The 27,962-nt window shown below is 38.9% G+C and overlaps 1 protein-coding gene across 1 annotated transcript in view; it reads left to right on the top strand.

Annotated features, from left to right (window-relative positions):
* The window catches only part of ABCA4 (ATP-binding cassette, sub-family A (ABC1), member 4), a 71,711-nt gene that overhangs the window by 6,903 nt on the left and 36,846 nt on the right, over positions 1–27,962 (top strand). The window contains exons 5-16 of the mRNA XM_010132601.1: positions 2,489–2,616; positions 6,705–6,902; positions 10,982–11,071; positions 11,450–11,690; positions 13,166–13,305; positions 14,401–14,517; positions 15,281–15,478; positions 18,918–19,123; positions 20,185–20,361; positions 23,295–23,517; positions 25,245–25,466; positions 26,547–26,751. Of these exons, the coding sequence (XP_010130903.1) occupies positions 2,489–2,616; positions 6,705–6,902; positions 10,982–11,071; positions 11,450–11,690; positions 13,166–13,305; positions 14,401–14,517; positions 15,281–15,478; positions 18,918–19,123; positions 20,185–20,361; positions 23,295–23,517; positions 25,245–25,466; positions 26,547–26,751 (2,145 nt within the window). The remainder of the gene's footprint in view (positions 1–2,488; positions 2,617–6,704; positions 6,903–10,981; positions 11,072–11,449; positions 11,691–13,165; positions 13,306–14,400; positions 14,518–15,280; positions 15,479–18,917; positions 19,124–20,184; positions 20,362–23,294; positions 23,518–25,244; positions 25,467–26,546; positions 26,752–27,962) is intronic.

Below are 27,962 nucleotides of genomic sequence, written 5' to 3'. Positions count from 1 at the left end.
GACAATCAACTCCATTCTACTACCATCTTCCTTAAATAACAATAGACAAAACTCAAAACACAAAAACTTGGATATCTTACCACTCAAAGTAAAAAATGTGGATGAAGAGATTTCATTAATTATTATTACAGTAAAAGCAGAAGCAGTAAGAAAGCATCACTGGAGGACGTAGAGGAATGGAAAGCTAGGAATATGCCTGAATGTGTACTAGGAGCACAAGCCAGGGAGGGGCTTAGAGATGCTTCATTTAAAGTGTTAGCTGAAATAGGTTTGTAACAGTGAAGAGGGAAACACTTTCTTCTTGTTTTGATGATGTGCTTGGAGAGGGAAGGCATTGCACACACCTTATAAACAGGATTGCAAATTATGTGACCCCATTAATTTTTACTTAAAACAACCTGCCAAACTCAGAACACAGTCCTGGGGGGAAATGGGAAATGGACACTAATAATAAATTTTTAATTTTTTATTTATTATTTGGGCTTTAAGTACAGAATTTGAAAAGACACTCCCAAAACTAAAGGCACAAAAATGAACTAGCTTTAACAATTGGTCCATCTCTTTCTCAAGTCCACTACAGCACAAATATTCTTATTAAAATCAAACAGTCGGTCTGCACGTATTTTTATTAAGATATCTATCTGATGTACGTGCTCCCCTATCTTATCAGAGTTTTCTAACTAGAAGTAAAAAAGGGACTATCTCATTGTAAATAACAGTGAGACAATCAAAATGCCCCAGAATGCAAACAGTAAGAATTTGAGAATAATCTGGGCTGTAGTTTGTACACAAAGTTGCCTTTGTATCCCACATCAGCTTTGCTCAGCAGCTGAAAAATTCCTCTCCACTCCTGTGAAATATATGTTAATATGTGAAATATGTTAATGCTCTTTCAGAATCTGTAGGTTTTTCTAATATGTTTTGCTTGAAGTAAAACATGTTTGGAATCCTCTGTTTCATAAAATAACAAAGCCAGTTCTGGAGATAAAGAAATAAAATGTGTATTTCCACCTTTGCAGAAGAAAATACTGCAGAATTGGTTATTTAATTTCTCTCTCTGTGCAGCTTACTACTATTGCCTGTAAATAACAATCTTAACATAATATTGTTATAGCTGCAAAGCTGAGCAATGAAAAATTAACAAATATGAGAGTTGAAATTGTTCCTTCTCCTGATTTCTTAAACCAGATCTACCTCTTGAGGAGTCCTTCCTTGTCCCTTTCCACCCTTGCGCTGGCACATTTGGTGTGTTCCTGTAGCGTGCTTTTTCCTCTGCAATGCCTGGGTGCCAGGAAGAGCATCAGTGAGAATAAGCGACAGGCCCCTGCTATTGTTTTCTGTGTTTACTGCTTGAATAAATACCTGGGGGAGCAACTGAAGAAGTTCTGCTCAGCCCCTGCAGCCCTAGGACAGAATATGCTTGTTGCAAGTGAAGTTGTGGAAGTTAGTGGTCAAAGTCCTGGTGATAAGACTCTACTTATCTCACAGAGCGGAGACGATCAATCAGCAGCAAATCTGTGCATGTTTATGTGGAGAGGTCTAAAGATAGGTTCCGCATGTTGCTATGATACACGCTGCTCCTGACAGTTTCAGTGGCCTGTTGTAAAGACGGGAAGAACTAGTGCTTTCCAAGCGTTCTCTGCTGAAGTCTGTTGATGCTGTGTGAACTACCTGTGGTATTCAGCTGCTCAGTATTCAATGGTCACGAGCAACATTTACTCTCCAAGCTTTCACTTGGACCATACTGAGGCGGGATCATACTGATCAGGTTTGTAACAGAGACAAGTAAAAAGAGATTGGCACTGCTTGGCTCTAAGAGCAGCAGTATTTTGAATATTGTTACAGAGTGGGATTAGGGAAAATAGGTGACCTCTCATGTGTGTTTAATTTAACAGCGAGTAGTCTCGTTGGTTTGCCAGAAGATTTGCCAGTTTTTGGTTTAATAGCTGGTGATGTAGTTCAATATGACTATTAAACTACAAACAATTCATGCTTCTCTAAGGAAAATGTGGTCTCTTTTCTTGTGAAAGATTTTCAAGGGGGCATTTTAGCAATACTGTAGGATAAGATTAGCTAAGGTTTATCAACAGCAAGTAATAAGTTAATGTAGGTGTAAAGGGTTGGGTTAAGGTATTTACACAAGGTCCAGAGGAAAGGATGCTAACAACAGTAGCACTCTTGAAACTGGACATTTAAAATCAGTCGTTACCTCAAAAAAGGCAGACTTTCAAATGCAGTCAGAGATGCTTTCAGTACTTCCATTACTGAAGTTCTAGTCTAAAGCATCTTTAAGAGATCATGTGGAGAGTTGGAACACTCTATATTTTATTATGATCATTCCCCAACAAAGGATTAAAATAATTTTGAATTTAAAAAATAGTTTTAGACCCCATATGAGCCAAAGTACATACCTTTTTGCAGGTTTAAGCCTGGGTATGAGTTGTTCTTTAACTTTCTTACTGACCTCTGCACTCCTTTCTTTATTCAGGAAGAGGAGTAAGAATTCTAGATATTTTGAAAGATGGGGAGACCCTCACTTCCTTCTTGCTGGAAGATGTTGGCCTCCCAGACACTGTTGTTTTCCAGCTTATTAATGCTCAAGTGCGCCCTGAACAGGTAGGTAGAGTATAACAGCTACCGAGCTATTACCTGTGTGGAATGCAATCTCTTGAGTTGTGTATGCAAAGTAGCCCCAGTTAGGGCCTTGTGCTCAGAATATCTGCTCCCTTATAGGTTGTTTGTGTAATTTTTGTGAATCTAAGGAACAGATGTTTGTTTCGACTTTAAAAAACATTTTGAATATGCATGAAATACAGGTATTTGGTTAGATGCTGTTGTTGCTCCTAAATAATGACATCAAGAAACAATTACTGCCAAGCAATGCATCCATTCCCATGATTAAAGATTTGGCGCAAAAGCATATGGCAGCTGTACATACCTTTGAGACAGCAGTCCTGATGCAGAGCAGCAGAGAACAATTTGAGGTTCTTAATTTAACACTCAGATTCTGTGCCTCAGTGTCAGCAGACTAATATGGTGGCTTTGTGACACTTGTGTCATATGAATAGGTGGGAGTGGAGAAGCAAACACACTTTCTTAGATTCTAATTGAGTAAGAGATCTGCTCAGAAAATTCAGAGTAAAAACTGCAGGTCAAATCCCTACTGAAGCAGCTAAGCAGGGGACTGTGCTGATGGCTGGGAGCTCAGCGAGGAATTCTGTATTAATGAATGAATGTTGCTGAATCAGAACTCTGGAACAATTTCTACACTGTGTTAGTGTGTGGGTGGAAGCAAGTGAATAACTGAGGCTAGAAGACACAGTTCCTCTTTTTCACTGCCGTATAAAACATAAACGCTGGAACCGTGTATCGCTAGAAAGAGGGAAGATGTTAATGAACTTGCATGTGGTTCCTTTTGTGCACTGTAGGTTGCAGCTGGTGTGACTAGTACCCAGATTACTTATCTGCTGTGTTCTTGATTAGTACCAGGAGAAGCCCTTTCCTCTCCTCTCATCATCGTGAAGCAAGACCACAAAACAATACCAAAGCCAGGATCAACTGATACATTCTACTTATTTTCACATCTCTCTATCAACTGAGATGGTGAAAATTTGCTTCCTTGCTGCTTGTGACAAGAAGAATATATATATAGATGTCCTGCTGGGCTTCTTTTTCTCCTTTTCATCCCTGATCTCTTCTTCATCAGAGATTTGCTGCACCAGGACGACTGTGTGCTACTGCGTTAGTCTCTGGTAGCTCCCCAGTGGTGCACAGTCATCTACTGTTAAAAACTCTGCCTGCCAGTGTATGCAGGACTGAAGTTTTCATCACCATCACTGCAAGTATGATTGAAACCTCCTGGGACATGGTGTCTTTGTGCTGTGTTTTCTGTGCCAACGCAGAAAGACATGTAGTTCTCTTTATGCTGGAAATTAAAGAAATCTGAGCATCAGATAGAGAGGAGGCTGGAAGAGATCTATTAAAAAAAATTAAAAAGTGGTATCAAGTACCACTTTTGCTGTCCTCCATAAAGCTCCCTTGTTAGCAGCAGTCACAGGGATCATCTCACAAGAGCTGATTTACAGCTATGAGTAAAGAAAGTGCTGTTGAATACTTCCCCCGAGAGCAAATGATGCAGAAAAACTAACCTGATGATTTTCAAAAGACCACAAGATAATTCTTTTCAGTAGGAATTGAACACTTGATCTCCTATGAGAGAGAAATTGCTTAATTCCTATAGACCTTCTTGATAAGCAAGTTTCTAAGGTTGGACTTACGGTTGGTTTAGGTAGGAGTTGCAGGGCACGACTAGAACATAGATCTGTGGTCGTCTTAAACCTCAACCATGATAGTTCATCTCTAGTTCTTCATACTGCTCTACTCTCTGTTTGCTTGCACATCACTGTACACCATCTCCTCCTGCTTCTGATGGCACAGAGCTGATGAACCTGAAAACAGCTTGTTTACAAGAGCCCAACTATTGCCAATGGCTGGCTGTAAATCTAGGTCTGAGCTGCCTGGGAGTGCAGGAAATGACACACAGCTGAAAGCAAAACCTGATCAAACAGCCAACTAGCTGAAAAAATAATTTGGACTTCATCTTACAAGCTTTGGCCAAACAGTGACACGCTGATTTAAAAAAAAAAAAGTATTGAAGTTTTCCTCTGAGGGCCTGCTTGTTTGAGTCATTCTAAGATAAAGATAAGAGACTGATGTTAAAACACAATAAGAAGTTCAGGAAAGATTGGCAATAGCCCACCCTACCGGAAAAATTGGAAGGGTGGAGGTTTGATGTTTTTCTAATCCCATCTGTTCATGAACATTCTTGAAATGCAGTTACAGTTTGTAAATAACCTCTCCTTTTTTTGTTGTTGTCCTGTGTTTAATCCTTCTCAATGACGTTATTGTCACAGTTTCCTCCTTTCACAAGTCAAAACAAGGTTTGCAGGCTGCCTCCCTGTGCGGTTCAGTTTCATCACAATTCACTCGGGATGATGAGGACCATGCCAGATCAGGTGTATGTGGTTTAAAAATGCTGTTCTTTTCACACACATCTCCCGGACATAAGTGACTGAGCAAATAAACAAGCTCCTTCCCTTACATTAAGTTAGTTAAATCCTGTTCAAATGTTCTGGTTTGAGAGAGGCTGGGGGTGTTTGGTTTTGGAGGAATTTTGCAAGCCAGACTCTCTGTGTCAGTTGCATTTTCTCTTTTGCATTCTGCCTCTCTCCGCACTGCCCAGCTTGTGTTACCAAGACTTTATATGGGTGCAGCTGTACTGATGATAGTGACAGTACCTCTCAGAGGCTTTTACTAGAAATTCACATCTGTTTTTTGTTCCAGACCTCTCTTCCCCTGCCTTTCCTATTCTGGATGCTCGTAGTTTTGTAGCTTCTGACATCTGAAGCATTTAATGAATAACTCCTCAAGCTTGAATTCACTCTCCAAAGCAACTGAATTAAGTTTTTTCTCTCATTCCTCTGGGTTTTTAAATATTTTTCTTTACAGGCACCACCAAACAAGTCTCAGCTGCTAGCTATAAGAGATTTGCAGATATTACTTTTTGATCATGTTCAGCATCTCCTAGGTAGCCTTGTTAAATTTGCTTAGGTAGGAAATAAATGTTCACCTATGTCTGACCTGGTGAGGTGTGGTGTGTTTGTTTTGATCCAAATGTCTGAAAGATTAGAATGCTCAGCAGATTATTTTTCTAAAGAAAATAATATTCTGTGTAGATTTTGATTATTTCTTTTTCTATTCAGCTTATTAAATTCATTTAGCCTAATGATAGTCTGTCAATGCACAGTTCTTTGTATTGTTCTTGTTTCTTTATAGTTTGTACTGTGAAAGGTGGGCAGAGGATAGGAACATTAATGAGCAATTTCTGATGCTACCTTTTATTATATTGCCACATATTCTGTCCTTTATAAATCAAGTAGAAATTAACTATAGACTGCAAAGATTATTCCATTATAATAATGTAAATCCTAGGTAATTCTACTGATTTCTATAGGGTTGTTCTGAATTTACGTTTGGGTTAACTACAAACTAAACTATTCCCAGTGGATGAACACTAAAGATAATTTTTTTTTCTGTTCCATGTTTATATTAGAAGTGGTAATCAGTAGATGGGTGTGGTTTAATGTAAAATGACTTTGTAAAGCCTGGCTGTATGCCTGTGCACAGTGACAATAAACAGTGGCTGTGGGAAGCATTGGGGTGGAGTAGTCATAACTGAAGTGAAATAGAAGAAATCAAGCTTGAGGATCGGTGGAACTGGCCTTTTTCTCTTAGAGTAACTGACAGCAAAAATATAAATAGCTTAAACATAAAAGGTAGAGTGATGTGGTACAATTTTCCTGGGGAAACACTTTCAAGCAAGCTGTAGCTATCCCTCCTTTACCACAAGGATGGGTGCCATGGCATCGAGTGTGTTTAGATGACAAAGGGAAAAGACCCACAGGAACCTTTGCAATGAAAGCAATAATCACTAATGAGAAGAGGAAAAACATGACTGTGATCTGGCATAACATCAAGTGAAGGTGGTTCAAGAATTGATACTTCAGCTGACCACATCCTTCTGCCAGTCATGAAAATATTAGCAGGGCCTGATACCAAGGTTTCCACCTTTGATAAATCTTTAATTGTTCCTGAGCAGTGTGAAGGTTCCCAAACAGTAAATGAGACACTGTTTTTGATTACAGTTTGCCTACGGTGTCCCTAACTTGACGCTGAAGGACATTGCTTGCAGTGAGATGCTCCTGGACCGCTTTATTATCTTCAGCAGTCGAAGAGGTCTCCCTTCTGTGCACAAGGCCATGTGTGCCTTGTCCCAGGAAAGCCTACAAAGAGTAGAAGATGCCTTGTATGCAAACGTTGATTTCTTTAAGCTGTTTCAGCTTGTAAGTATCAATGCAATCATCCTGCCTTATGTTGTGGCTTTTTTGTTCTGATATTTCATTGTCCTTCAAAAATTTTCATTGTAGTACATTACCAATGTTCCAAGTGATCCTTGTTCATTTACCCCTGCAAATGTAAGGTTACAGGTATGTGATCATTAACCTACATCAGCAGGACACTAGACAGTTCTCAGTATGCTTTGGGATGAAACAGATGAAATTCACAGTAGGCAGTACAAAAAGATTCAAATGCGGTTTTCAAATGAGAGTGTGTGTGGAACTGCTATCTGGTCTTTCCAGTCTGTGTAGCAAAACAGCGTATGGCAAGGCCTACAGAGACCTTGCTGAGGATGCATACCCCATACAAGACATCCTGTCCTTGATCCATCCAGCATGACAGAATTTTACGCTGAAGTCAAAGCCACGATACGCAGCTTGAGTTGGGATAGCTATGTGAGCCTCTTTTTAAAAACAACAACCAAACAAGTTGTTCTGGCTTTCATCACTCTTCCTATAGAGGCTTTCCCTTACCTCTGTTCATTTTCATTGCCCTTCTTTTGTGCTGTTCCCATTTCTACTATGACTTTCTTGCCATAAATGAACCCCAGCTGCAACCTTGGTTCAGTATGGAGGTATTATGCCATTTTATTTATTTGTTTGTTTGTTATTATTTAGATTTCATTGTATATATTTAAAAGTAATAATATGAATATACATTGTCATATATATATAAAATGGCATAGTGGTGGGTTCTTTTTGCTTTTGTTCTCTGTTCTTTTCCTTATATTTTTCTAATACCCCATTTGTGTTCCGCACACTGAGCTGGTGCTCTTAGAGAACTATTCATAAAGACTGCAAGATGACTTCATCATGAGAGCAAACTTATAGCACATCACTGTGTATAAGTGCTTTGGGTTTGTTTTCCCCATGATCATGACTTTGTGTTTTTCAACAATTAATTTAATATTTTGTTTTTAACCTTGTAACCTTATGTTATGAGACCATCACATTGTCAGTTTGCTGTACACAGCAGACAGGATATATGAGCAGCTGCTGAAGTTACATAGAAAGTTTTGGTTGGACTTTTTTGCCATAGCAGTGTAACATCGTGATTAATTTAACATGGATTTTACTCGGCTTTGAGTTGCTCAGAACTGGGAACGGAGAGTACCGGAAGCTTTAAGTGATATACCAGCCAAATTATTGTTCGATTGTTGTAGCACTGACAGTCATTCATTGTGCCCATGTGATTTTGCCAATCCTGATAAGAATCTGTGGTCAGCTTTTAAAAGCAGTTATTTTTCATTTCTGAAAACATACTCAGATATTTTCATACATTTGATGCTTGCTGGAAGTAGCAGAGAATCAGTGCTATGGTACTTCTAAGATAGAGATCACCGTTTAAGGACTTTGTGATTCTATGTGAATACACACACTGCAGCTTTAAAATAGAGCTGCTAACATATGATATTCCTGCCATATCAAATGAAATGAAACTATGAGATTTGATGAAGCAGTTGTCTGTGTTTAAACAAAAATGGGAAATAAACCTGAAATCAAAATATGGAGTTGTGAAAGACTGGGTGTTCAGATGCCGGCTTATAGTCTGGTCTGTTATTACAAGATCTGTCTCCCAGGATTTCCCCATAGTATTTTAAGTCTGTGTGAAGGGTAGCTGATTCCCAGTGGGTTTTAATGTGCACTTAGCTGTGGAGAAGAGCGTTTTATGTTTTCATGATGCCTAGCACAATGAGGTCTAAAGTTGGTAGAAACTTTACTCCTTGCTGCAGTTATTTTTACAATGTGCTTCTCTACCAGTTTGAAATTAATGTTTCTTGTTAAATTTTTCATCAGTGTATTCAGGTGTGTGTGTGCATAAACATACACTCAAATCCTTCATGTGCTCATGTATACCCTCTAGGGTTTTTGCTAGAAATTAAAGCAACTCACATTTTCAATAGCAAAGCAGATCAGAAAAATAAGACACTTCCTTTACTGTCTGGCTGGCTTAGCCACAGCAAGGAAAATGAGCCTCCTTCTGGAGCACTGCTGTTTTTGAACCTGTCTGATTAATCTTTGTTTGAAGTTCTTTAAACCTTATAAATAAATTAAAATAAAATTCTTAAATACCTTATTGAAATTTTGGATTGGGTGGAGGTAAGCAGTTCCTCACTGAGCATGGATACATGTACCTGGAAGAGCTGCTTTCATCAGTATCACTGTGTACACTTGATACGTAATCAAACTGAATGTAAATCTATACTCAGTTACATATGCAGAGTGAATCTTCATTGGACTTTTAAAAATTCTACATTAGATTTAGAACTCCTACATTAGAAATACCTTGTATTCAAGACCCAGGTTATATTCTACGCTCTTACACTGTCAGTAACTCTGTACCTCATGGTCTTCAGGCTACAACTGTATAGTAGAACCAATCACATACCAGAAGTTTTTTTGCAGAGCTCCTTGTTTGAGTACGATTTATTTTAGGATGGGCAGCTGACTGAATTCCAGAACAGGGCCTTCTGTTGTTGGAAAGAAACTCTTCGATGTTCATGCTCTTCCTTCTCTTCATGACACTATATTCACTTCCAGTGAATATGAAAACAGGTGAAAATATATTTTGGAGAAAGCTTTCATCTTCCTCTGTGCTTAGGGTCAATAAACTTTACGCTCTGATATTTAGGTCAGATGAGAGTGCAGTTTGTATATTATGTCTGCTGATCTTGGCTTACATGGGCTCCTAGAGAATATGAACTAGCTGAGTACAAATTCAGTCATTTTAGGACATTTTTAATAAGACCTGATTCATTCTGAATGCCTCCTGCAAGAAATAATATTTAGGAACAAACATGTAATTTTGCCCCTATTTCTCTTTTCCTCTAGCTACAAGAAGGAGGTTCTCTAATGCCATATTTATCCCAGGCTTTTCTCTGCCTTGCTTCAGATCATTTACAATACCTGTTGCTTACAGTTTCAAAAAGGCCAGGTTAAAGCAAGTGCTCCAAGAATCCTGTATAATCTTTGCAGAGACTGTTCTCCTTAGGAGGCAAAGAAAAAGTGTATTTTGAAGCACTGCGTGTTTATACTTCCTGCCTGAACTGCAAATGACAGATCAGAACACGCTAACACAAGCTTTCCATAAAAACTCTTGCCTTTGTGATTCCCTGCCAGGTACCTACATAATGCAGCCGTCTTCTGCTTTCTTAACCATCTACTACTGACTGAAAGGAATGGCAGGGAATCAGCAGAGTATATAGCTACACAGTTTTGGGGAAGTCTGTTTAGAGGCTTATTTCATAAATATTAAAGTCTGTCTATCTAAAAGTCCAGCTTTGTATTTTATTGTAGTACCAGAAGAAATAGGTGCCTGGGAAAGCCTCGAGAGTGCTCACTCCAAGTGCACATGTGATTCTTTAGACAGCTGACAAAGAAGGATGCAGTGATGCAAGTAAAGTGGTGTGTGACAACACGCCATGGTGTCACCTGTTTCTTAAGAAGCCAGTGATAACTAAAGCATTAACTTCTGTTGGAAGGGCCATTTGGCCAATCTGCAGGAGCCTGGAGAAATAATAGTTTCTGACGGGTCTGACAGTGAGGACCAAGCTGTCTCCAAAATCAGAAAATTTCTCAAGTGTAAAGTTTGATTAGTTATTTACCACCATGGCAAATAGGAGCTTCTGTATCACAGTCTTTGCTAAATTCGGAAGTTACCAAGAGTCTGTACAGCTCGCTGGAAGAATAGCCCCTGTGAGAAGCAGCTTCTTAGAAATCCCAGTTCCTTTATTCCTCCTCCATTTTTGCATCTTTTGGCATGGTGGGTTTAGATAAACAGAACAAATTCCAAGCTGTATTTTCTGTGGCCTGTGATTGTTTCAGCCTCATATTAGCAAGACGCTTAGACTATGTTAGTCTGCTCATGGGTACTGGATTTGTGGTCCCACAGGGCTTATAAGACTCACTGTTCCAAATAAAGTATTTGGCTTAGAGATGCCATTTGGATTTTCTTCTCTTGCTGTAGTAGCTGTTGTCGTGTATAAACTGTATAAAACGCATCTGTATTTCTGGTGTATTCACAGCTTCCCACTGTGTTGGACAGAAACTCGCCAGGTGCTGACCTGAAGGCATGGGGGAGGGTGTTGTCGAATGTCTCCCAAGCAGTGCAACAGGTAAGTGGTGTAATAATAGATGACCACTTTTCTGGGTAGCCCAAAGCCTTCATTTTCCTTTGTTCTTTTTATGTTCCAGCTACCTGCTTTATCAGAAAGAAAAGACTTGTTCGGGAACAGCTGATTCCTTAGAAACTCATTCTTCTCTCATTACAAAATAAATATAGATATAAGCATTAGCAATTACAAGGCATATTATTTTCTTCAGAAAGGACATGAGAAAACAAGAACTAAAAGTGGTGCCTGTGACCAGGACAGAGGGTCTAAAAGGATGAGGTTCTGATCACAGCCATTCTTTACCAGTCTTGGCACAAGTGAGGCCTCACCAAATACTTACCTCCTTTGCAGGTTGCGATTAACAGTCTTCTCTTACTGCAGCTAGCCAGCAAGTCAAGCGTTCATGACCTTTGGATGGTTCTGCAACCGTTTGTACAAGATGGAAGAACAGAATCCTTAGGCCACTTGGTGAGCTCCCTGTCTGAACTTTTCTGTGGCTACCCAGAAGGAGGTGGATCTCGAGTGCTTTCCTTCAACTGGTATGAAGATAATAACTACAAAGCTTTCCTGGGGATTGACTCAACGAGGAAGAAATCCAGTTATCTTTATGATAATACAACCAGTAAGTTTTTCCACCAAACTGTTACAGAGACTATGGAGAGGTGTAACTTAACATTAGAATACCGCTGTTGCTTCTATAAAATAGCGTGTTTAAGCAGTTGATTCAGGAAATTAGAGACAGGTGAAGTGAATTTTACTTCACGCTTACTTTATAGCTGGAAGCCCAAGAATTGAAGACTGACAGAAATACCCATTTGCTTTCAATATGAAGGCGTAATCGTCATCATAACTAAGACAGTTCCTCTGTCTTGTCTTCTAATAAATGCAACTGAAATCAGGAAGAACTAGATGTTTTTGAAGAAGGTTCAGGAAAATATGGCACTGCATTATGGAATTTCTTTTCTCCAAGATATTTTTTTTTAAACCTCTTAACTTGATTGATGGCCTGGAGCACAGAAATTTTTAAATCTCTGCTTTTAAATAATACCAGTTTGATTCCTGCATAAAAGCACGTATGTTCTGTAGCAGTAATGTTTTACCTCATCATTAAATCTTACATAGAAATTATTTCAGTTTACCCGTTTTTGTTGATTTCCTCACTTATCTTTTTGCTGTTATAATAGGAGAGAATGCAAAGAGGAACCAATTTTATATCTTCTATCGTTTGTTGTTTAATTTTTTTATTATATTTCCTTCTGTTTGCTGTTTAGTTTTTCTCTACGTTGAGACCACCTGCAATTTTTTCTGTAACAACAGCCATATTGTAGCTGGTAGTAGATTTCTGTGTCCTTTCCACTATGATAGGTATAGTTGCATGATTACAAAGCACAGGTGAGCATTCTGCCAGAGAGAGAGACTGTGCTTTTCTCTGTTGGTGTTGTTACTTGGCTCTACTTATGCCTGAACCTTCAAAAGACCTGTAAAAGGCCCAGTATACTCCATTTCTTCAGCCAGAGAACAAAATAGTTGAATGCTATCCAAGTGAAGTTATTACTTCATAGTGCAGGAGTAAGATAGAAAAGTTTACATTAAAATGTTTAGTTCTGAGTTATTGTAGGATCCAGTTCTGAACTGTTCTAGAGTTCAACATTGAAGCCTGCTGAATCTCCAGTCCAATAGTTTATACTGTGTAAAAATAAACCACTAACAGGAGAAAAAATCAGCTTTGTATCAGTATCAACTATAGTACAAAGGAGCAAAATCAGTAGGAGAAAAGCAATTAGAGCTCAAAACTGGTCAGTGATAGCTCCGCTGTCTAGTTTCCTTCCATTTGAAATACTTTATTATAAATAACAGTAACTTTCCAAATGGTTATATTTATGTTTACTCTCCTATTTTCTGTGCTGTCTACTTTACACCTACAATATCTGCTTAATAGTCTTTTCCATCTATTCAGATTTTGTATTTCAACATTGCAGAATGTGCTTAACTCATGCAGATTAAAAATGTTTTAAAATACTGCCAGTAAAAAGTCCTGCAGTTATGTATAGGATTTGAGTAGGGTTACATAAAGGCTGTCTTTCTTTCTGTCTTTAGCACCGTTTTGTAATGCTTTGATCCAGAACTTGGAGTCAAACCCTCTAACCAAAATAGCCTGGAGTGCTGTGAAGCCCCTGCTGATGGGAAAAATTCTCTTTGCTCCTGATTCACCTTCTGTACGGCAAATCCTAAAAAATGTAAGATCTGAAATACAAAAATGTGTATCTCTAAAAAACTGTATCCTAAGAAACATCTTTTGGAAAACAGTGATCCAGCTACCTCAGCCTAATCAGATTTTCTTCTCAGAACTCCAGTAGTTCTGATGGTCCTCAGATGAGGAACAGTTACTCTTTGTTTAAAAAACAGGAGGCAGATCTTCACTGTTTCATCTCATCTTGGTCCAGCTCAAGTAGCCCTTTGTTGGCATGATTCCTCATTTAGACTAGTAAAATTATTAATGTTTATGTATATTTTAAAGATGCAAGAACATCAGCAGCTCTGTCCCAATAAATATTTAAACAGGGCAGCAATGAGGCTTAGATAGAATCATTGAGACCTAACAGTGGGAGACTGCGAACCAATAGCAGCATCAAGGTTTAGTATTTTATATATTGAAATTATAAATAATTCTCATTTCATGAAATTAGTATGGGGCCTGGACACTTCAGCTAAATGCCTGAAGTTGGGTGAAATGAATCTGAGCAGTTAAACCATGGTCGCATATGACCTAGGTTTTGGTCACCTCATAACCAGTAACTTGCTCACTCTCAACATCTGTGTAAGGCACAGAAGAACTTCTGCTCGTAGATCACAGAGGAGAATGTCAGATTTACAGCAGCCCAACATTTCAAGTCTTAACGAATAGCTTAACTATGAAAGTGTCTGTCTTCACCAGCTGCCTCCCGTTTATTCATCTATCCACATGACCGTCTTTCTTTTTAGTTCTTAATCGAAAGAAATAGTCAAGGGGAAAAAGAGATGAAGAAATCATTTTACCTAAAACCTGAGTATTTAAAGCATTTGAAGTTAACTGGGGTTAAGGTGCACTTATTTTTTTTCTATTATGTATGCAGCAGACATATGTCATAAGTTACTTTGATTCCAGTTGGATTTCACAAATTCTTGCTGAGGATTGTTAACATTTCTGTGATTTTAACAAATTTACTAAGTATTGAAGGTAAATCTACAACGTTTGTAAGTTACAGGTTTCACTGTCACTGAGTGACTGAATCATAAATTCTGTGTTTATCTCCTTAGCTGTCTAACACTTTTTCTACTGTTTTATTCCTCAGGCAAACTCTACTTTTGAAGAACTTGAACGTCTCAGACTGTTGACCAAAGCTTGGGAAGAAGTAGGACCTCAGCTGTGGTACTTCTTTCAAAACAGCCTGCAAATGAATATGATCCGTGTATGTTATAACTTAGCAGGGATAGTCAGTCAGAGCAGCCTTTCACCGTCTTTTATTTTACTAAGGGAGAATAGAGTTAATTTGGAAGGTTTGGCTGCAAGCACAGCCTTCGCGGCAAGGAATCTGTGGCTCTTGAACTGTTACTGGGCCTGGTTTGAAGGCCAGTCTTAAATGCATTACAGGGTCTCTGTGACAAAACTTCAGATCTGGGCACTTTCTAGAATCTGGCTAATGACTTCTTAGTAAAGGAATTGCTGCTTCCTGGTCTCTCCAAAATGTCCTTGAAAAACAGACAACTTGATTTTCTTGGGTTCTCCATAGGCAAAGAAGACAGTAGGATCATATTTTTGATGGGCCCACAATTTAATACTTTAGGAATTTGCTTATTTCCACATCCCTTAGATCTGACTTTGATCAGCTGCAAGTAATACCCATGGTTAAAGTTTATAAAGCAGTTCATACTAGAGAAAACATTTGGTTTTCTATATTCTCCAGTATTAAATTAGACATTTATTACATTCATCCTCTTGCTTTTAAGGAAACAATGCAATAAATAGACAAGAATGAATTTATTTTCATCCATTCTTCAAGCCTTGTCTCCTGTTCATCTATACAACTGCCCATTTATAAAATTAATTCTTTAGCATACTCTTTCATACTACTTGATAGGTCAGAAAGAGCTATGGAAATGGAAACATTTCTAGCTAAACAGGGTGTGTGAACAGAATCGTTGTAGTGAAGCTGTCCTGATGTGTTCCCTCAGGACTCTCTGAAGCACCCTACAGTGAGGGACTTCTTGAACAGCCAGCTGGGTACTGAAGGCTTAACTGCTGAACACATAATCAACTTTCTCCACAACGGGTCTCCAGAAAGCCGAGAGAAGGGAATGGCAAACTTTGACTGGCGGAATATCTTCAGTGCTGCAGACCAAGCTCTCCGTTTGCTCAGTCAGTATCTGGAGGTAAGGTCAGCCCTCCCACTGCTGGGAATACTTGTAGATGATCTCTTAAAGTAGGGTAGGGAATACTTGGGATCTGTGACAATAGACAAGAAAGTTAAAATCAGAAGACATCTTCATTTGTTTCAAATTTAAACTCAGTATTAGAAGCATGTTTATAAAATAATACAGGAGAACAGGAACACCAATACTTACTGTTATGAAAAAAAAAAAAAATTCAATTTGATGATCCCCAAATGCCATATTCAAAATGTTGGTTGAATGTCTGAACACACTTTGATACCAAGAGGCAGAAAGTGAATGCAAACCTCAAGGAAATTTTTTTTTTTAAAGTACTAATAAGTGACAGGCCACTAATTTCAGCAAGACCAGGACCAGATAAGCTAATAGTTCTTTGTAAGTCCCTCTTCAGGTTTTTCAGCATCTGATCCAAATTCCGTTGAAACCAGTGAAGGGGTTTCCTCTTGTTCTGTAGCCACTTCTGACAAGATGTCTGCGTCTCTTTCCTGGAATCTTCACCCCCATTCTTCAGGGTGCTGTGTTTTTAGTGGGGCTCTCTGAGACTTTTTGAGAGCCACAGTCCAGAAAGTGAGGTGGAGTTTCATTACATAAAAAATGCTAAGAATGTAGATGAAAATATCAAGTCATTGTAAAGATAGTTTGGAATATACTTTGAACAAGAGGTTACTCTGGTATGGGCAATCTAACTTACTGATGAATTCATCAGCCTAAGTCCAATGCAAAAAAAAAGTTATATCTTTCTTAGGAGGGTAGGCAAACAGCTGCATCCATTTCTTCCCAGACTTGGGTAGGTGACACCAGGAGGTTTTCTGATTTGTTGTTTTGGTTGTTTTTGTTTTTTCTATACTATGTATTTATGACTGCAGGTAAACTTGTTTGTGGCACTGGACCTGAGATGGGGTGGATTGCTGCTAAGCTAGACAAATGAATTGTCAGCTTTTCTTTGTAAAATTATGAGCCCAGGCAAAACTAGTGGACCCTGCAATGCTGCAGATTAACTCCAAGAGTTTAAAAAACTATTACTTTTATCAGTAATATTAATACTTGGGAACTCAAAACTTGGCATCCGCTCTATGAAGGTATAGAGATGAATTACACCTTACAATCATCCCTGAAAGAAACACAGAGAAAATTGATACTGGTTGTAGGCAACAGGACCAAGTCTAGCTCTCTTAATTCCACTCCACTTCAGTCTAAAAGACCATTCATCCCCTGCAGGAAGGCAGGAACTGAGTGTTTATCTGCCTTCCTATGGCTATTACAAGAGGGAACAATAAAGCTTTTGCTGCTGATTCTTCTGGTGATCTTTTTGCATCATATTAGCAGAATTATTTCTTACTCAAGCTGTGTGAAATGTACGGCTTGCAGCAGTTCAGTGCTGAAACATTCATAATATCGGGGTAGTTACCGTACCTGGTGATAGATCTTTGTGTCCTAAAGTTCTTTGTAATGAGTTTATTTGTTTAAGTCTGCTGTTTGCTCTGAGTCGTTAGCATTTGAGAATGTTTTCACACTGTGCCAAGCACAATGGGAACAAATAACTCCCTTTCAAGGACATCCTACTCCTTACCATAGTATGCAATGAGGAGAGGTGTCCTGCCAGCAACTATCTTTGGAGACTCCACATCTCTGCTGCAACCTGTGGTGCAGCTGAGAGTCCCACAAATTATGCAGTGGCTGCTTAATTTCACCACCCCAAGACTTTCCTGTTCTTCCCTTTGATTAGCCGATGCCACAGAACAGCTCAACTGTTTAGTGAGAGCTACCTAGTTACCTCTCCATGCTTATTATTTTCTGGTTTTATCTTCCAAACCTGTTCATAGTTACTTTAGTTTTAGTTTACCCAGCTTCATTGGACCATTTTAAATTGTTAAATAACACCTGAGAGAAGATCTGAAAAAAATTTCCCCAAGTGGTTGATGAATGAATTTTGATACAGTGAAGTTTATGAAGGCATGAGCTGTGTTGCAGTTGACTGAAAAAAAAGCCTAGGTAGAGCACACACAGCCTTTGTTTCAAATTGAATTAATGTTAAGAGAAAGAAATTCTAGCTTTTGGCTAGTAGATTACAATATAAAATCTCTTTTCACTTTCAAATTGTGTGAATTACTGCAACACTGGTGTCTCAGCCTATGTTCTCACACAAGCTTTGGTTTCATTCTACTCACACAGAAGATCTATAGGCATTTGTGCTTTCTATTTCTAAGACTTGCTGCTTCCTTGACTGGACCCCTGGATAAGAGCCTACACTGCTCCTCAGCTCAGTCGTCCAGACATTGTCTATTCTCCAGTGAAAATCTAGATAAGATCAGTTGTCTGTCAGTACTTTGCCAGTGCCATCCCCACAGATTCTCCTGGAGAAGTACTTGAGTTCTTCTGCAGCTGCAACGAGTATCTTGGAAATAATTCCTCATAACAAAGAAACAGCAAATTGTCCTTCAGACACTGCAGAAACACAATTCCACAGCAGGACTTTGCCATGGAAACACCAACACTTTGGCAAGAGCTAAACTGAATTCCAAAACTCAGTTTTGGAACTGACTTTGCGGGATAAGCATAGTCCCAAAAATTTAATACAACCTGAGCCATCAGTCTAATTTGATTTCTCTTCTGGCATAGAAACCAGAAAGTTTTTCTGCCTTACTTTGCTTTCTGATATGAAATTCTGTGTAGTTTAATTTTGTAAAGGAAACTAGGAGAACATTTGCAAAACACCAGGAAAAGTAAAGCTACAAAATATTAAAAGTTATCAATTTAAGAATTGTTTGTTTTGCTGCCAATTAAAAATATTTTTTCATATGCATTCCATTAAACTGCGATACTTAAAGTTTTAAAGGAAACAGCAAGATTTATCCCAGGCAAAGGTTAAATAAAGGAATCTTTACGATGTCTGCCTATTAAATAATAAGTTGCCTATATGAGTGCTTTGATGTAATTTTTGGTTATTGACCTCAGGAGATGATCAGGAAGATAAGATCAAACAAGTTAGCCTCTGGGAATTTTATGACACAAGGTAATTCAGTAAGTATCTTCCCGGTCTATCAGGGGGTTAAATACTTACGCTCTCTGGTAATGTCTTACCAGTTCTGAAGGGTGGAAGCTAAATTTAGAAACATACGTCTGTAATTTTATAGATAACTAATGAAAGAGTTTGTAGTGTCTATTATCTTTTTGTCTTATAATGCTTGTTAAGTAGGACTTAAATGGGTGGATGTAAAGGACTTAGATTTTGATGACTTGGTGTCTTCTATATGGAGTAATAATAATGCATTTCACAATAATAACTGAGAGTAAGAGGACAGTTTGCTGTGACGTGTAAGGTACCTGCCTCACTTTTCTGTTTTCAACCACTGATATTTGCCTTAATGATACCCCTTACTAGTTTGTTCCTGTGCATTTTTCTCTTTATGATTTTTTGTAGTGCTTGACCTTGGATAAATTTGAAGGTTTTCTTGATGAAACTCAGCTGACTCATCAAGCCCTTCGTCTGCTGGAGGAAAACAAATTCTGGGCCGGTGTGGTTTTTCCAGACATAGAGCCTACAAGCAGCAGTCTTCCACCACATGTGAAATACAAGATCCGGATGGACATAGATGCAGTGGAGAAAACAAACAAAATCAAAGACAGGTAAGTGATGGTTCCTTTTCAGTTCTTTCCTGCCACGATATGAATATGAGAGACATAAGGACACTAGAACCTGCATTGGATACGTGCGTGAAACCCAGCTGTATTCACAAGGGGCAACAGACACAAACTGGAACATAGGAAGTTCCATCTGAACATGAAGAAAAGTTTCTTTACTTTGAGGGTGACAGAGCACTGGAACAGCTGCCCAGAGAAGTTGTGGAGTCTCTGTCTCTGGAGATATTCAGAACCTGGCTGGTCCCAATCCTGTGCAACCTGCTTTAGGTTGCAAGGGGTTTGGAGTAAGTCCCTTCCAACCCCTACCGTTCTGTGATTCTGTGACTAGTTAGTAGGTAATACAGTGAGAATCCATCCTCAGTTAACAGGTACTGACACAAGTGGTATCACTCTTGTTGACAGGACAAGCATTGGGTAGGAGCATAGATGCATGGCCACAGGAATGACTATGCTCAGAATCTATTTGGTAAACTGCTTAAAGTTTTAGTTGGCTCCATCGCTGGGAGGGGCAGACAAGGAAGTCCTACACGGATAGTGAACCAGCTCACCTGGTCGATTACTGTTCCTGTTTGTTTTGCTGGAATTTGGACAGCTGTTCCTCCTCAAGCGTCCCTCAAATGGACTCACTTAAAGGGATGGCAGAAATAATTTCTCGGAAATTATATTAATTCCTACATAGAGGAATTTAATGGTGTCTGGTAGTGGCAATCCAGCTGTTCCACTTTAATCTCCAAGGATGTTGTATTCCAAATACAGTTCTTTCTGTTCTAGAACAGTTACTCTGCTACGTGATTAATTTCTGTACAGTTTTGTCTAAAATTGCTATTTTGTGTCAGTGTGGAGAAAATCAAAGGAAATGAAAGAACCTTCCAGGTCATGTACTCTCTCAAGCAATGTGGTCTGACATACCAAAATCTAGAAGACACAACTTTAGGCAGTGCCCTTACAATTTCAGTGGCTAAGATTTTAATTTCTTTATTTCTCTACTGCCCCTCCTCTAAAGCCACTATTTACCCAAGTGATTTCTATGTGAATTTTCTTTTGAGGTACTGGGATCCTGGTCCAAGAGCTGATCCTGTGGATGATTTACGTTATATCTGGGGAGGCTTTGCATATCTTCAAGACATGATTGAGCATGGGATTATAAAGACCCAGACCAACACTGAAGTTCCATTAGGAATTTACCTACAGCAAATGCCATATCCATGTTTTGTGGATGATGTGTGAGTAAAAGCAGTTTGTCTTAATTCTGATGAATACTTGGATTGCTGAGTGCTTTAAGACTCTCAAGCACCAGTTCTAACCCTAGTCCTATATGTATATATGCAAAAGCAATAACTGAGCCATAGCTGAACTCATCTGTTCTTTGCCTTATTCTGTCATAACCCAGATTCCAGAGCAGTCTTTGCCAAGATTCCCTAATCCCAATCCTGGCCAGCCAACCAGGGCCCAGACCTAAAATGAACACAAAACACTGCCCCCTTAAAAGCAGCAGTTTTCTTTCAATTTTTCATATCAGACAAAATAAAAAAAATCATCTGAAGCATTTTGGCCTTACTTTTCAAGGCAATAATAATAACCTAACCTAAACCTTCACATTGGCTACAGATGAGAATCCATTGTCAACAGGGATCAAAACGGTACAGTTGGGGTGCCTTAAATCAGCCCTGGAACTACCGCTGTGATAACACAGGACCCAGCAAAAATGTGACTTTTAAAAAAGTTTTTATCTAACTAAAATTAAGCCTCATACTATAGCATATGACCAGTGCCTGTAGGAAAACTGAACACAAGGCACTGACCCATATTAGAACAAACACTGCAGCCCCGGTTAACTGCGCAGGATCCACTGAAGTGTAGTAAGCTTCTTTTCCCCAGTTACATCTCTAAAACCCAGCTTGCTTTATATCCAAAAAATCATTTCCTAAAGCAAAATTGAGGAGAAAATACTTGTCCCAGTGGAATTGATACCTCTTTTGCTGTCTCTATAAGTATTGAAGCATCAAACAATCTAGTCCCTTAAAGTGTATTTCCAAACTCTAACCCTAGACTTAATCATGTCTAGATACAGCAATACCCAAAGCTGTAGTTTTTGGTTCTTGAAGACACCTACAGGCCTTGCAGAATCCCAAGTCAGTTTAGACTCTTGCAACTCGCTTTCCAAAATCCTAACCACATCCCTAAAGAAGATTGCATTTCTAACTACATAACTAGTATCTGCAATCAAACTAGATACATGGCATTGGTTTCTGTTAACATCAGCCCTTTTCCTTCCCTAGTGGATGCTACAGTTTTCAGCAATAACTAGTGTTCTCTATCCTTCTTCCCCCTGGTTCCTGCCATGTTTTTTGTAAATATTGCCTGGTTTTTGGCTTAAATCTCATATGAATCTAGCAAAGAATTCCAGGACTGCGGCTGTGGTTCACTACTGCAGCACCAGGTGTTTCCCTAGTGAAGAGCAGAATAAAGAAGCTAAAGGAGAAAGAGGTGTTTTGTTGCTCTGTAATGAAAAAAGAAAGAGACTGTGTTCCTGTGTGTGGAGATTTCGTGGCTGCATGGCGGCAGAGGTGCTGTGGATGCTGTGACCTCCACTTGTACTGCCTGAACCAGCACATGTGCTCCAGATTTTATGAAGTGGTGCCTCTTTCCAGTTCACAGTGTGCTTGTCCCAATGCTGCAATCTGTGTACTGCAACTGCCTTGGAATAGATTTCACTCCAAAAAATCCCAAACAACAACAAAAACCCCAAAACAACCCCAAAATAATAATAATTAAAAAAAACACAACAAAAAACCCAGATGCTATAGCAATAATTTCATAGTTCTGACAGTGTGTTCTGTGCAGGCAAATGTTAGTACTTCAGATAACGGCAGATTGCAGACACACATAATTTGACCCGTCATTCCCATCAATCATTACCTGTTAGTCTGACAAAATGTTGCCCTGACAAACCTACTATTTACTTCCTCCTCACTGAGAATAGTGCAGAGGCAGAAACCTCATCTGTGCAAAATTTCTCTGAAGCCTGCACATTTCAGGTCTGATAATCCAAACCTGTGATGGTCCCTTTAGAGAACCTGCTGAAGTGCAGCAAGTACATTCTCATGGTAAACATGTATGTTGTGCTATGTATGGCCTGGTGATGGGTTACGTGTGTCCACCAAGAGGCAAAACCCGGTGTACCCCAGGGCATAGGGTACACACAGAAGCATGGCTAGATTGCTCTTCAGGAATTTTTGATGAAAATGTGAAGAATTTCCAATGGAGTAGCTACAAGAGCATATGGCAAAAATGTAGTTCTGTAGGGCTCAGATTTAGGAAGCTGAAGGCTTTTTGCTGCTTTTTGGTTTTAGCAGCTCTGAGCTTTAGGCCTTTAAAGAATCAAACCCATTTGGTTTTCAGGGTAATTTAATTGAAAAATTGCAATTCTGAATTCGTAGAACATGTTTTCAGCTTTTTCACCCCAAAATCTCTTTCTTGGCTTGACAGCACACTTAGGACAGTGCTTCACTAAGGAGCATCTGCCATGACTGAGCAGCCATAGAATCTGGAGGGAGGGACAGAGAGAGGGAGCTGCACCATCATCGCAGTACGTGACGGCCACCCATAGCAGCCTTGTCCCAGCACTGTCGTTTTGGAAGTGGTACTATGGGGGCCAATCCCAAAACATTTCACCAAGTCGTGGTTTGTAAGAGTTTCAGCTGCTTGCAGGCAGGTTCTGATGCTTTTAATGCTTAACTTGTTTAATACTTTTGCCCATGAATCTTGGGAGGATAAAAGACAAACTGTTAACATTAGCATATGTCTTAAAATATTCTTTGTACCTCATCGTAAAAGCATTATGGCAATTCACTGTGAAGAGAGATGTATTTTCATGAGCCACCCTGTCTTGTAGCCTTCAGTAACCCTTAGAACCTCTTTGTAAAATAGAAATAACATTTATCTCTCTCATGGGAGTCCAGCAACTGTTAGGTCATTAATATTTAGGTTGCTTGTGAGGTTCATTAGCAACACATTATTGATGTTTAGACTGAGAATTTCCAGTCCTGTGTTTAATAAATGCATTCTTCCCCACTCCTTTTAGTTCTTGCTTTTCATCTCAACATTTCTCTGGTTTACCTAAATTTAATTATTGTCTCCCTTCTTGCTTTGGTAGCTTCATGATCACCTTAAACCGCGCCTTTCCTATCTTCATGGTGCTAGCCTGGGTGTATTCAGTTTCCATGACTGTGAAGAGTATAGTGCTGGAGAAGGAAATGCATCTGAAAGAGGCTATGAAGAACAGGGGTATAACTAATGGGGTGATTTGGTGCGCTTGGTTCCTAGACACCTTCATCATGATGGCTGTGAGCACATTCCTCCTCACAACGCTGATTATGGTAAGGATCACCACTCTCAAACTCACTCTTGTGTTTGCACTGCTGATACCAGTTGGCTCGAGAGAGAGAATAGAAGCTATTTATAGGGAGATGCGAATGGCTGGTGGCCTGTTCTGACTGCAGCAAGTAGCAGAAACACTATTCTAAGCAGACTTCATGACAGCGTCAGCACTCGGCAGAGACAGAAGGACAAATTCACTAGTAAAAATTATTATGAAATTCCCCCACAGGACAATACATTAAGTTGATTACTCTGGGTATTGTATTTCCTGTAGACTTACGCATGAAAGTAGTAATTATTGCTTTAAACAGAAGGATTCATAATATGAAGAACTTTAATCTTTTAATTCACCGTATGTGATTCACTTATAATACTCAGTGCTTTCCTAGTTAAAAATTATGCCACTATTTGAATGGAAAGAGAGACTTCAAGGACAGAACTTTCAAGACAGCCTGGAAAAAAAAAAAGAAAGAAAAAAACAAAACAAAACACACCTTTTGCTTCGGTGACTCCAAATTGCTGTAATTTTTGTAACTTTTCAGGACAGTATGAATGTTGTCTCTAAGGACTACCTCTTATCTCTGTCACCTGACAGCCAAGGTCCTCCTAACTGCTCTATTTAGTTATATAAATCTGTAGCATGTTGATAAAGAAGAATGCTTTTGCATCTTCTCTGATGTGAGGGACTGTTATTGGTATAAATGCATATTTAGGGTTCAGTCTGCTCTGTCTTAGCAGTCTGCGCTGATGAGTTGTTCTAGTTCCTTGCAGTTCCATTGCAGCTTGGGTGGGGAGAGAAAGCTTACTTTATTTGCTGCACTGGTTTAATTAAAAATGCTTATACCTGTAATTCGCTTCCTTTCCTGGATTTCACTATGCCAGTGTGAGGCTCCTTTGTAAATACATTCTTAGGAGAGATTGTATCACTGTTGAAAAGTCAGTCTCAGAGGCCCAGTGTGATGTTGCAGCAATGTTGAGACCTTATAGACCTACTTGAGCCTAATAAACAGGTCTCAACATTGGTTTTAGGAGTAAATAGATAATCAACAGCAGTCCATACTATTCTTGCAGGACTGTTTAATCTACAAAAGGTCTAAGGAAGAAGAGTCAGTAAAAGTTTGTGCAGTGGGCTCATTAGTACACAAGGATCTTTGAGAACTGCGCTTGGATTCCTTGTCTCTGATACTCTTCTGGCGTTTGAAATCATTTAGGCGCAGAAGCTTTATAATTTTCCTGGGTTTTTTTTACAGTGCATTTTGTCAAGCTTCCTTATGTTGTCTTTCCTGCACATCAATCGAGTGGACTGAAGATGAGATCAATGAAAATTTATTACGATAGTTCAAATAGTTTTATTTAAAATGTATGAATTTCCAAGCAGGCACGTCTTGCTTGATATCATTTGCTTATTAAGACAGGGTAGAATGTCTGTTTTCAGTCAGTTATGATTTTGAGTCATCAAATATGGATATGAACTCCACAGCTGTCACAGGCTGTGACTCCTGAAGTCACGGTCCAGCAGCAGGGATAAAGTTAGATGAAGGATTTGTTTTTATAATGACCTCGGTTGTTGAAATATTACTGCCTGGGGGAGTTAGAAGTCGTAATAGATAAGACAGATTGGCTCATTACTCCTTACATGTTGCATGTCAATGGCAATTCTGACCTTTTCTGCTAGTTCAGAAAGTGGCAATACTTCTAAATGTTACCATTTTCCTTTTGCTTACAGTGCGGACAAGTACTACATTATAGCAGTCCACTCCTCTTCTTTCTATTCCTACTGACATTCACCACAGCCACCATAATGCAGTGTTTCTTGTTCAGCACCTTCTTCTCCAAAGCAAATCTGGCAGCTGCCTGCAGTGGAATCATCTACTTCACCTTGTACCTGCCTCACATTGTCTGCTTTGTCTGGCAAGACCGCTTGACTGTTAATCTGAAGATCCTAGCAGTAAGCCTTTCACTGACTGTATGGTAACTTTGGGTTCAGGTTTTAGCTGCCCTTCTCACTGTGCATAGTGAGTAACAAAGCATCGCACACCTCTTTCTGCTTTTTTGAATTGGGGAGGGAAGCCTTTGAATCTCTCTCAAATAATTAGGGATTGAAAGTGAATAAGCCTTTAGCAGGCCTAGTGACTTTTAGAAATTTCAATAGAATTTATTTTACTTCTTGAATGCTAGAAAATTAGCATAATGTTCAAAAAGTTTTGAATGCTTCATATTATAAGTCAGAGAAAGTGAAATTTTAGGTATGTTTAATAAGTACAGAGGCAATTCACAAAATGGGGTCAGTTAGCTGTCATGTGCTATAACCTAGTTAATTGGGTAATCGTTCTCATCTAAGGATGAGAACACTTCAGGTTCACATTCCTTCTTCACCTAAACATAGAGTTGCTTTTTACTTAGCACACTATGATAATGCCTCACTGAGAGTGAGAGTGGCTGTTGGTATCCCTCATGTCGCCTCGTTGTCCTAATCTCTATGTCACTTCATGCTCCGTTTTTGCAATGCGATGTTGAAGAGCATGTTTGGATACTATGCTGGTTTATTAGTTGATTGTGTGAGGACCAGGTAGCAGACACACCAGGGGAGAGGGGATGGTTTTTCTTACCATGAGCATCTGATCTGCTCTGTGTCTTGTTACGCATAGTGGCTCTGCCCCATACTCTTAGGAAATATTTTGTTTCTCCAAGATAGGGAAAGGAGTACACTGCAGACTCCCAGGTACACGTACAGTATTTTCTGAACAGAAACACTAAGAGAAAAAACAAGTTGTGAAGATTGCCTAGCAGCTAAAGGAAATATAACCGAGGTTGACTTCGGTCTGTTATGGTTAAATACTGTTTAGAATTGCTGCCATCCAGAGGATTGAACATCCTAGTCCAACATAAAAAGGCAACCACTTTTCCCTGATCATTTGTTAGGCATTATCAAGTTTTGAAGTCCAGTCCCTAGAAGTCATCTTTTCTTGTGCTTGCTTTACAAAATGCCCCTCTTTCTGAGTTGAATGTCATTTTTCCTTTATTCCAGAGTTTGCTTTCTCAAGTAGCTTTTGGTTTTGGTACAGAATACTTGTCACGCTATGAAGAGCAGGGGATTGGCCTGCAGTGGGGTAACATCAGAACCAGCCCCTTGGAAGGAGATGAATATAGTTTTCTTTTTTCCATTAAAATGATGCTTTTTGATGCTTTTCTCTATGGAATACTTTCTTGGTATCTTGATAATGTTTTTCCAGGTAAGCCCATTTCTTATTAAAGTAGTGGTAGTTGTTGTTAACTGTGTTAATCTAACCAGCCTCTGAAAATTTCTCTGTCAGCAAAAAACGGTATTTGACATTGTAGGCCATGAGTCTTATCCAGTAGAGCACCACTGGTTTATTAAGGGCTTCCACTGCTCTCTCTTTCTTTTTTCCTTTTCCTATTTTAGTCACAAAAAGAATGGAAAAAGGAGGAAAGAATGAGGAGGAGGATGCAATTTCTGGTCCTGCTTTAAAATTAAAATAGAAAATAAATTTACAAAAATATGATCTGTTAAAAGCCAATTTGCGTACATATTTTGCTTTAAAGAATTTTCAGCCATTTAGAGTGAGAATTTTTTGAAATTTTTGAAAATGTAGGGATAACAGTTCTAGTTCACATGTATACTATGGCCACATTAGGCCACCTGTTTCTCAAAAGATAGTACTGTCTCCTGAGACGTACACTGTGTCCTAGGCAGCTGAGAAAGTTCTTGTGTGGATTTGTTTTATTTCTAGATGGAAATCCTGGTTCTAGCGTGAGTTCACAAAAGTGTTTTCTTTATTATCAATCACAGAGTTTGGTAACTTTCTTTGTAAGAAAATGTTTGTCCATGTAGCTTAAATGGTTATCTTGCTTCTTATTGAATACTGTTACAACATAATAAAAGCAGACTTCTATGCTGTACAGCAAGTGAGCTTTCCTTTCATTAATTTATTACTCCCACACACATGAACTGCAGTTCCAGAATGTGTTTCTTGGCGGATAGATATTTTTTTTTCGCTTGGGCGGTTACTCAGAATTTGAGGTCTTGCAGATTTTGTAGCTATGAAGGAAAGTTAATGATGGATAAGGTAAGATAGTGCTTATCTGCACACATCACTTATGATAATCCAAATGAAGAAAATACGTGGATTTGTTAAATGGTTTTAGATGTGTCTGTAGATGATTTGCTTCAAAATTAAAACATGGCCTTAAGTCTGCTTTGTTTGTATCACTACCAAAGTGAGCTATGCTACACCAGATTAATGCCTTTTCAGTTTTTAAGACATGCGTCCTCACAAAGAAGTTTAATGCAATTTTAACATACTTATTTTCAAAGCTGATTTGCAGTATCTTTCCTAAAAGTTCCTCTGTTGAGAAGCCAGTGTTGCAACTCCTTTTATTAGAAAAAGAATGGACAATGTACTATTTCCATGAAAACAGCAGG

The sequence above is a fragment of the Buceros rhinoceros genome, unplaced genomic scaffold (genome assembly GCF_000710305.1).
Source record: "Buceros rhinoceros silvestris isolate BGI_N320 unplaced genomic scaffold, ASM71030v1 scaffold11020, whole genome shotgun sequence".
Classification (NCBI taxonomy): domain Eukaryota; kingdom Metazoa; phylum Chordata; class Aves; order Bucerotiformes; family Bucerotidae; genus Buceros; species Buceros rhinoceros.
Note: the sequence above shows the minus strand (reverse complement) of the source record. Positions and strands in the feature narration are given on the sequence as shown.